This window comes from Pyxicephalus adspersus, chromosome 4 (genome assembly GCF_032062135.1).
Source record: "Pyxicephalus adspersus chromosome 4, UCB_Pads_2.0, whole genome shotgun sequence".
Lineage (NCBI taxonomy): Eukaryota > Metazoa > Chordata > Amphibia > Anura > Pyxicephalidae > Pyxicephalus > Pyxicephalus adspersus.
In genome coordinates this window covers 52,826,593-52,837,396 of record NC_092861.1, presented here as the reverse complement: position 1 = coordinate 52,837,396, position 10,804 = coordinate 52,826,593, and the positions used below count along the sequence as shown (strand labels likewise).

The 10,804-nt window shown below is 35.6% G+C and overlaps 1 protein-coding gene across 3 annotated transcripts in view; it reads right to left on the bottom strand.

Annotated features, from left to right (window-relative positions):
* Nucleotides 1-10,804, bottom strand: part of ATP11B (ATPase phospholipid transporting 11B (putative)) — a 47,165-nt gene continuing 36,361 nt past the window's right edge. The window contains exons 24-30 of one of the 3 annotated variants that reach the window (XM_072408156.1): nt 9,808-9,935; nt 7,888-8,026; nt 6,442-6,465; nt 4,825-4,890; nt 2,867-2,970; nt 1,823-1,988; nt 1-613 (exon numbers count right to left, since the gene is read on the bottom strand). In XM_072408156.1, coding sequence (XP_072264257.1) covers nt 524-613; nt 1,823-1,988; nt 2,867-2,970; nt 4,825-4,890; nt 6,442-6,465; nt 7,888-8,026; nt 9,808-9,935 — 717 coding nt within the window. In that variant the 3' untranslated portion in view covers nt 1-523. Of the gene's footprint in view, nt 614-962; nt 1,989-2,866; nt 2,971-4,824; nt 4,891-6,441; nt 6,466-7,887; nt 8,027-9,807; nt 9,936-10,804 lie in introns of those variants that run through there. The other 2 variants (XM_072408157.1, XM_072408158.1) reach the window with 2 other exon arrangements.

The following is a 10,804-nucleotide window of genomic DNA, read 5'->3' as shown; positions in this document are numbered from 1 at the left end:
TGCTTCCTACAGCTCTGTTGTCAAACCTGCGAGTCATAATTGTGAAAAAGTACAAATAACATAAATTTACAGTGAAACATAGCCTAAGTGTGAATGCACACTGAAAGCTTAAGCACAAAGAATTATTTTCCAAACAAATACCAATCAAAAATAAACTATAAAACACATAGCTGTCCTGCCTTTTGCAGCCTAGAATTATCTAGCATGCACCAAATATAGTTTTAATTGTACGTTTGCCCTCCATCAACAAGCGCTCAAACCATGCTGAGAAAAGTAACACAATAACACAGTAGGTCTGTTATCAGAGTGTCATGCTAGGGATTTTAACGCACGACATGCACTCTTATTGCAGGCTCTTGGACCTGGTATAATAAATAAATAAAAGGAATAGCAAACTAAACAGCTGGCAGCTCTGGCTGTTAACATAATGGTACTCATGCCTTGCTCCATCTCTGTAAGTGCTGGTTAGTAGAGCCTCAGCATGCATAACAAATAAAGTGGATGAGGAGCCTCCCCTCCTACTCTACCTAATTTTGCTCAGCTGATTCCTTGCCCGTGACAGAGGCTGCAGGGCGATGAACTCGTCACTTAATGTAACTCTGTTGGAATACATCTATAGGTGGACAGAAAAGTTATGTAACACACAGCACATCAATATGAATTAGTAATTTCATACATGGAAGAGGAACTTCAACACAAATAAAATGCAAGTACTGAAAAAAAACAAAAACTAATGTAAAATCCTGTGTATCATCATGCACAGTAAAATGTAAACATTAGAAATGCAATGCATTCAAAGTAAGTTGATTGCTATTAAAAACATTACTGTGAACAACGACTTGCTGGTCCGCCTGACTCTACAACGACATGCTAATTATTGGGGGGGGGTCATTCACATTAGTGACTTTAATATAAAAAAAATGAACTTTTACACAGTCTAAATAAAAAAACAGGCAAAGGTGTAGTTGGCAAGTGCACATTTGAAAACTTTATTTTGTTACATTACATACCCAGATATATTTATTGTTTTGGCTTGAATTACTGACATTTATTTGTAACAAATGCAATCAAATTCATGCTAGACATTTGCAAATATATTGGCATTAAGATAATGCATTGCCAAGCCAATCATATAAGTCACAATTTCCAGAATTCTGTTTCTAGATTATTCAAGTTTAAAATCATTCATATTGCTGGATTGTAGAAGTATTTACTTAGTGCAATTGGGCCAACATAAAAATTACCCGTAAAAATGGATCCAAAACATTAAAGGCTGTATTAAAAAAAATATCCACAGAAATTTTTTTTTGTCTCCAACTGTGGTTCCAATGTTAAAATTCCTTCCAAATCCTCCAAGAGTATGACCCTAGACCCTGTTACTTCTATTCCTCATTTATCCAAATGTTTTGCTTAGAGTGATGTCCCATAGAATGTTTAGAAGGCCTTAGAAGGGAACTAGTGCAATAATGCCGAGTCAATTGTGGACAAAGGACAATGATGTCAGAGACATCCCTGATCATTAAAATGGCAAAACCAATTTACAGCAATGAAGCAGTCTGTAAGTAACAGGACAAGCATTTAGAAAAGGCAAAAATGTGTGCGCACACAACATTCCTTTGGCACATTTAATATTTTGTGTTTTACTTTTTACAGCATATTACCAGCATGACTGCTATGGCATAACTGCTGAACATTACTATTAGAAAACTGCATTGTGTACAATGCAATTTCGACTTTTCTTCCTAATTCATTTAAATTAAAATCCTTGCTAGAAAAACCTCTCTGAATAAACAATCTGATGGCCATGTACAGTTCTTGATACCTGTGCCTTCTCTGTACTTGTAGGATAGAGGTGCCTGTACACCACTTTCTTCATGACATCAAGAAACAGACAAGCAGTGATGATGATGATTATGGCAAACCATGCAGATCCACTGGAGAGCAACTGGACAAATACAAAGTACATGTCTTGCGTGTGCAAAAATGGCCTGTTGTATAGAAAGAGAAAACAAGAAAAACATACTTGTCCATTACTGCAGCACATTATCGTGAAAACATTTTACATTGTACAAGAAGTAGCATTTGTGTAAAACAACTTAACACGCCAAGTTCTTTATACTATTCTACAGACATTCCACCATACCTAATGCCATACCTAAGACGCCATAAGTGGCATCAATGGATCTCTTCTTTCAGCATGTGCAAAGGTAAAGCTTTATCAGACAGAATGAATTTCCAATAACAAAAAGATTTTGTTTCCTTTGTTATGTGCATTAGGGTAAAAAAAGGAAAAACCTAGCTGCCATGGATAGATTTGAGATAAACCTTTCTCATATTTAGATTTCTAAATGCAAAACGGTTGTGTTTTAGCGTGAGGTATGTGATTGCTATATTGCATAGTAGAATATAATTAGAAATAAATATCCAGAATATTTATTTCATTGTAAATGGCAAGCACAGGGGGTGACCCAACATTATGATGTTTAGCCTGTAACTGTAGTACCTCAAAAGACAACAAAAACATTGTTATTCAAGCAATCAAATGTAGACATTTTGTATCATTAATTACTACTAGCAAAAACAAAACAAGCAAATTATTTGTGAGCAATATGAGAATAAAAATAAAATAAAGACAAAAGTATGAATTTATATATCAGATGAAGAACATTAGCTTGTGCTTTAGTTATGAGCCCCAACTGCCAGGTTTTAAAAATAGTGGGACACCCCCTTAAAAATATACAACTTCCTCAAGAATGCAGCAGATACATGTGATATTTAATAACTGGGGTCTTTGGGGTTCATCCCAAAACCTTATTTGGGATCCTAGTAAACAGACTGTATGAGCACAGATGAGGTTTGTCCTTACCAGATGATTCCACCATAAAATAAGGAAAATATAAAATAAAATGCAATGGAACCCCAGGTGACAAAATGATTCATCCATGTCCAGAACTTAGTTTCAAGAGCCATCTGGAATACAAACAAATTTAGAGTAATTTATCACCCACAAACAGTAACAAATATCACCATATTCACCACTTTGAAACTTCAAAACCTGGCATCAATCAGAGAATTTTTAGAATTCAGTGGTAAGTGCTTGGTGATATTAGTCAGCTCTTTATTTACTTATATTACATTAAAACAATCTAATATCCAATAGCTAATTAACCACCTGGGCGTTACACTGAGGTCTAGATTTCTGTACCAAAAGCGTTACACTGTTTTTCATGAAATTTTTTTTTAAATTGTAGACCTGTAACTTACAGAAATATGTCCGAATAGGGGTCTAGTAGATATAATGAATATAAAAAATGTTTGAAACACACAATCATGTAAAAAAAAATTACTTTTTATAAAATTAAAGGAAAAACACAAAATTCAGCTTAAACAAGAATACATAAATAAATGAAAAATACTGAAAATGCGATAATTCGGTATACTGTATAGTACTATATTTTTCTAAAACACCTCCTTAGTGTCCGTCACATACCTATAGACAAAACCACATAAATATATTTTCTATTATTTTGTATTGGATTGGATACAGGAGTTTGTATTCAATCCAATACAAAATGAGAACAAAATTCAAACTCTCATTATGTATTGGATTGAATACAAACTCCTGTATCCAATCCAATACAAAATGAGAGTTTGAATTTACCAATTACATACTTTGTATTTTTTTTGTATTATTTTGTATTGGATTGGATACAGGAGTTTGTATTCAATCCAATACAAAATGTTTGAATGAGTTTCAATTTGAATTTTCTGCACACGCGCCGACGTCATCACGCACGTACGCAGGGAGAAGCCGGCCGGCTTTTTTTTCTCCGCCAGCCGGCTTCTTGTTTCAGAAAGCACCCGGCGCTGGAACGAGAACAACGCTGGATGATCAGCGGGACCAGGTAAGAAGCCTGCCGGCACGGCGTTACCCAGGACTATATCAAACTGGAGATATTAACTCTCCAGCATCTATTACAAAACATAAATGATTGTCTTTGAACATATCACATCTTGTACCTTCCTTCCCCTGTATTTATTTTGCAAAGTCCCTTGAATGAAATCCTAGTGGCTAACTAATAATTAATACCAAAAATCATCATTATTGGTCCAATCTGGAAAATCATTTAATTATAACAGCATGGATTATAGTAATACTAACTCTAAAATATAGAGTGAATACTAAATGTGAATCACTAATGTATTATTTTTTTGATATCTGCGCTTTGTTTCCACACTAAACAAAGCGGGGAATGGATTAAAACCATTACTTACTATTGTTATTCAGAATGTTATTATAATCAACTGATTATATGTAACATACTTGAATTGGGATCCTGTAATTTTTTTTTTTTTGGTTTTAAAATGATCCTTGTGATGTTTTTTAAGAAATCTGATTTATTTAGAACCATTTCATTATATTTTATATAGATATGTAAAATCATTGGACAATCCACCTCTCTACTATGGATTAGCAGAGGATAGACTGGGTTGTTTAAATTATTATCTGTCTCTCACTTATTTATATAGTACTGACCGGAGGAAACCCACACAAACACAGGAGAGAACATTAATGCAGATAATGTCCTGGCTGAGATTCGAACCTGGGACCCTAGTTTTGCAAAGGCAAAAGTGCTATCTATTGAGGAACAGTGCCTTCATCATATACTGGAACAATAAAAGGGTGACTGGCTGCAGTAGTCATCCATTCTATGTTCCCTTTGGCTACCTTTTATAAGTTCAAAAGTGTGGCAACCACAACAAAAGCTTTTGCAGATAGTGATGACCATACAAGGAATTGGACTCCCTATAAGAAAACCTTACCTTCATGGTAACTGTTAAAACCATTACTGTAAATACCAAGGTCCCAAATGTCCAGTTTCCAAACATCTAGAAAAAAAAAAACAAAAAGGCATCAGACCACATTCCATTAATAATGAAATCTATGCAAGTGTTATATACTTACTAAAGGTACAATAATATGCCAGGACCTATACTAAAGGTACAATAATATGCCAGGACCTACAAGAACCAGTTACCAGTTTAGTCCAGGTAAACAGCAAATTGCTTATTCTCAAGAGACTCAGCAAAAATACATATGTATATGGCAAAATACTTAAAGCGGATTTGAAATCGATCACCTTATAATAATTGTTTTGTTTTTACACAATACAGCTCACAAAATAGTTTTTTCCACTTCTTTTCGGGTCCTTTTTTTGGAATCACTGAGTGACAAAATAAAGTGTTATACAGCCACCTGCAGAAGGATTGGACACTGTAAATATAGGCCAGCCAAGGGTATATCCTACTACCACCTACTACTGCTGCTCAGTGCAGCGCATGTGCCACAACTCTGCTACGGCGGCGGGAGCAGTGTCCCCACACAACCTCTTTCTTGATTGGCTGAAGGTAGTAAACACTGCTGACGCTTGAGGCATCATCAGTGTTTACCTTTTTCAACCAATCAAGGGAGAGGTCGTTACTACTGGAATCCCCAGTGGAGCATTGGCAAGTGTTCTCCACCCACGTCGGCACAGGACACATGCAAAATCCCCGCTAGAGATTCTGGGAGCAGTGTGCACATACAGGCTGCCCCCATATGACCTCTCCAATCAATGGAGAGTTGAATGGGGAGAGTTGTATGGGGACACTGCTCCTGGCAGACTTAGTGGAGCTTTGGCAAGTGCTCTGCACCCACATGCGTGCTAGGGATTCCAGAAGCAATGGTCTTGTACAACCTCCCTCTTGATTGGCTGAGAAACACAAATCACATATAAACATACTTTACCATTAAAGTCTTGTCTGAATATTTATAGATAAAATTGCCCCTTCAGTGAATGAGTAAGGGGTTTTATGTATCGCTGTACTCATTACCTAGGGTTAAAAATAAAACTCCTATAAACATTTGTATAAAATCACGGCAAAACTTGTCATAGGCGTTTATACACTGTTTTTAGGCACGCTTTAAAATGCATATAGTACACATATAGTAAACCAAACAGTAAAAGCGTTTATATCCGTTTTAAAAACAGTTCATGTAGACCCAACTATAACAGAAACTTGTGTGTCAACTTGCATGTCCAATAACAGTGTGTGTATATTTTTGATCAGGCCTATGTGGGGAATTTCCATTATGATTTAAAAGGGGTACACAAACTGCTTGGTCTGAGCACTTCCACTAAATAAAAAAGGGTACTGCATCATCAGCTACATTTTCTAAACAATTGCCAATATTTCTTAAATTCTGTCAGGGTATGTAAATTTATGAGCACAACGTTACTCCTCATAAAGGAGTACCCAGGTTCCTTCGTAACAGACTCCGCAATACAGTAAGCATTAGCTTTTTAGCACAGTATCCCTTTCAGATAGAAGAGTGCCAACTGTTAATGTAACAGTAAACAAGTTGGAAAACTGTTCCTTATCTTTCAGCGATACTCTTACCAGTTGCCTGTTAGGCTTCATTATCTGATGGCATGCACAGCATGGAAAGAAGGAAAAAGGAAGAGAAGTAGAGCCAAGAGATAAAGCAAGAGCACAGCAGAGATGAACATATGAGACGAGGGGAAGTGTCACTAGCTTTGTGTTAAGTAATCCAGAATAACCTGCAGTGGTATTAAACTTGCCAGAGCAGAAGCAGGACAGTATGTGAAGCTTAAGGTTTAGAATTTGTTACAAAAAATAAAATGCCAAATGTTATTAGAAACAATTGACAAATGACAGATGAAACATTTTTTTGTAAAGAACATATATCTGTTCAATTTAAACTAGTAATACTTCCCCAATAAGATTTCAGAATTAAACACAAAAACAATGATGTTTAGAGATGTAGAATGTATGGTTAAAAGCTAAGGTACAGCTAAGCACACGCATGCCTGTTAAAAAATGTGGGCACCCTAAAATTATATTCAATGTGCAGCTAGTTATTTGTCTTGATATTAAAGTGGGACTCCAGGATAGAATTTGTTACATTATTAAAACAACCCAATAAATTGCTAATGAGAAACTGGAATGGGAGAAATATGATTGTTTGTTTTCTTTTTATATATGCTAGCTGCTATGCTTATCAAAATGATACAATAGTTACTGACATACAAAAAAGTTCAAACTCCTTATCTGTCAGTTAAATGATATAGAGAGAGCTGAAGACATAGGGTCATTCTGACAGCCAAGCAGCCAGTATTTTAAAGGAAGGTCAGCATTGACATAAAGGGATTCCCTCAGAATGGGTTTCTTTTGTTTTTTTAATATATTTATCTGGAAATTTTAAAAATTATCTCTAGTTACTTTAGATGTGCCTATACCAGATCTGACATCCCATGTTAATAAGATATACTATATCAGATCTACTCATTCTACTAATTGTTACTAAAAGGTGTTAAACTTTAGGAGAATGAAAAATTTATTTCTGAAGTTATTATATTTTACACAAAACACACACTGACAAATATTGTACTTGCTTTTCATGAACTTTTTTTCACAGTACTGGTTTATTGTATGTTAACTTGCTCTTTCTTTTTGTGCAATGACTCTTTCCAATTTTGTTTAATTAAAAAAAAAAAGCAGGGGGAGATCAGCAGGGGGTATTTGTAGACCCCAGAAAGCACTACGCTAGTTGTCAACACCCTGATCTGGAATTGCATTTCTCTTTTTTTGGCTCAGAAAAGAAAGCAGAATGTCATGCAACAGATGTCAGGAAATCCCTTTAAGAGCATTACAAGAGTTCTGCAATCTGACAACACAAGTAAAGAGAGGACATATGAACTAGTATCCTTTGCAATTCATTCAAAAAAAAAAAATCTGTGGGATTTTCTAAAATAGCTGTTTATTTATAGTTCAATATTTATTTTCTACAAAAACAGAGCACATAGAAAGTAAAGTGTTACATACCTGGCCGTTTCCAAGAAGAGAAGTATCTTCACCCATTAGAAAATATGACCCATAAAAGAAGATGAAGGCATGCCCGAAGCCCAGGAGGGTCCAGTAAAGGAACGGTTTGAATCCAAGTAGGGCATTTTTACTAATGTCTCTGTGGAAATTACAGGAACAGACATGCAATTATTACATGCACTATTATTATAAGGATTAAACAAATGTTCATAGACAAAACTACACTAGTCAAAAAACAAAAAAAATAAAAAAACTCATCTGCATCCACTAACACTTAGCTGGTACTGAGGAATTAAAAACTGAACCTAAAAATTAAATAGAAGCCCATTCCATACTTTTGGATAATGCACCAAATTTAGCTTTAAAAGCTAGTGCTCTATATTTCATGGCAAAACATTAAACACATGTCAAGGAATTTCTCATTTAGGAATTAGGATATTAGTGTTCTCCTCAGACCCTTTTAGCTGGGCACACCAGCCGTCTCTTTTCAGTAACGCTGTTTTTGGGTGGTTACTGAAAAATTGGGTCACAATACAGGGGCTGACACCCCCCTACAGCTTCTTCCCACCCAGCTGAAAAAAATTCAGGGTTGAACACTGTTTTATGTATTGAATAAACTTCACCTTATAGGAGCTTATCTGCCTTGATCTAATCTAAAACCACAAATATGGGTTTCTGGTCTCATTCAGCAGAAATAGCAACAATTTATAACAAATAATTTGTTTGTGATTACTAGAACTTTGTTGAATCTGTGTCACAAAGAATTTCAGCAATTCAAAAGATAACTAGGTCCTATTAAGGTGTACCTAATAAAGTGCCGGATGAGTGCATTGTGAGCAAAGAAAATGAATCTAGATCCTAAATCATTTTGTACTAAGTATACTTACAAGCAACCTGTGTACCTAGGGCACTCTGGACTGTACAGTTTTTAACCCTAGATCTGTCTCAATGCTGTAGCATTGCACCCTAAATACCAATTTAATAAAAAACGATAGATGTTTCCTACAAACTTGCAGAAACTGGACAAGTACTGACTCTACAAGTGTTGGGTTAGCACAATTTATTTAATATCAATTATGTCTCACCAACAATAATGCTTTATCAGTATATACTGGTAAATGTATACCATATATGAGGTCATCCTAAAGGAATGCAGCATATCCTTCAACTGGTGTCCTTATAAGGTAAAATGCTGGTTAAAGGATGATCATTGGTCACTACTGGTCAAACACTGGCCATTGTCTTAGTTCCTGAATAGTTAAAAACACAGTGCCATACCTAATGAACTAGTCTTGACCAGAACTAACTGTATGCAACATGTTTTTGATCATCTGCCAAGTCATTAATTTGGAAGACTGCTTGGATGAATGCAACTCACTTCCGTAGTTAAGTATTTTTGTTATATCTAAGTCTTTGTAATTGCATTGTTTTAACTATCTGTCTTTATTATTAAATAGTATAATCTTTCAAGTCTTTGTGTTATATCTCCTTGTACACTTCAAATTGAACCCCTCAATATTTGCATAAACTGTCACAAATTATATTCGTGACATAACAACAAGCAGAAAATTTACTGCTTGTGCTTAAAGTAAACCATTTGTGAAAAAAATATGAAGGGTGCTGTTATGGACCTCTCATCCTGAACACCTTAGATCCCAGGCTACCCTACATATCCAACAGATTCAATACTGAATCAATACTCAAAACAAATATTTACATTAGAAGTTTTTAGCTAATTTATGTTGATGCATTAAAATTAAAGGTTAGTAAAAATGAATTCATGGAACAAAAAGTTAAAACATTTTCTACAGCTTAAGTGTACTTATGTAACTAAACGTGTTAAACTGTATTCTCTGCATAACCATAATTATCATTATTGCAGAACAATAACAAATATAAAACCAGGGAAGATGTACTCACCTATAGAGACCAGGTTTTGTGTGTAACACATGTGGATGCACATGTTGCTCAAAGAGACTATACACCAGGATAGGTAGGGAAGTGAAACAAATATTGTACAAAGTCAGGTACACACTGTCATACAGTGTCTGCAAAACAAACAAGGAACATGATTGAGAAAGTGGTAATTACTTCACAACAAGAACCGTTAAATATATATGTTACATTTTTTTTTCAATGCACATTAATGCAGTTTTGTATTTCAGACTGAATATTTTCCCCCAAGGATTCAAGAATTATCTGTCAAAACATTGTCTTAATAGTGAACTAAGACTTTATCTTTACTAATTACCAGAGATTCCTGTTTTCAGGGAGCTATGTACAGCAACCTGCCTACCTCCAGTAGTGAAAATCTGCTAGCAGTGCACAGGTAACCACAAAGACCTAGTGATGAATAATCGTATTTACTCAAAAATATATACAGCATATGCCATTAGAAAAAGAATCTTGGTTTATATGTGAGTGGCACCTATTGGCATGTTCTAAAACTGCATTTGTCTCTGGTTTGACAGGTTAGAATTGTCAAAGAAAAGCTGCTTGTGACGTCCTAGAGCAGTGGTCGCCAACCTTTTTGGACATACAGAAAACTGAACTTACGGGCTCCGAACTGTGCATGCGCGGGGAGCTGTGTGTCACTCAAACTTACCCTAGTGATGCCAGAACCTTCCATCGCAGGTCTGAGCCTGAAATCTGTTTAGAGACACAACCCACCCACCGCCCTGAGCCTGCGATCTGTACGGGAGATATGGTCTGCGGCTCTAGCCGATGCGCACCTCCGCCCCAACCGGAGTCTTTCTCCTGACCCCACCATATGTTTTATGCTGCTGTTTTTTTTGATTAAATGAATACAAACATGACAAATATATGGAGGAAATACAAAAAAATTAAATTGTCAGCTCAAACAATAATATCACAATAAAATATAACAAACCAAGTGTGCAATCAATAACATAAAAGA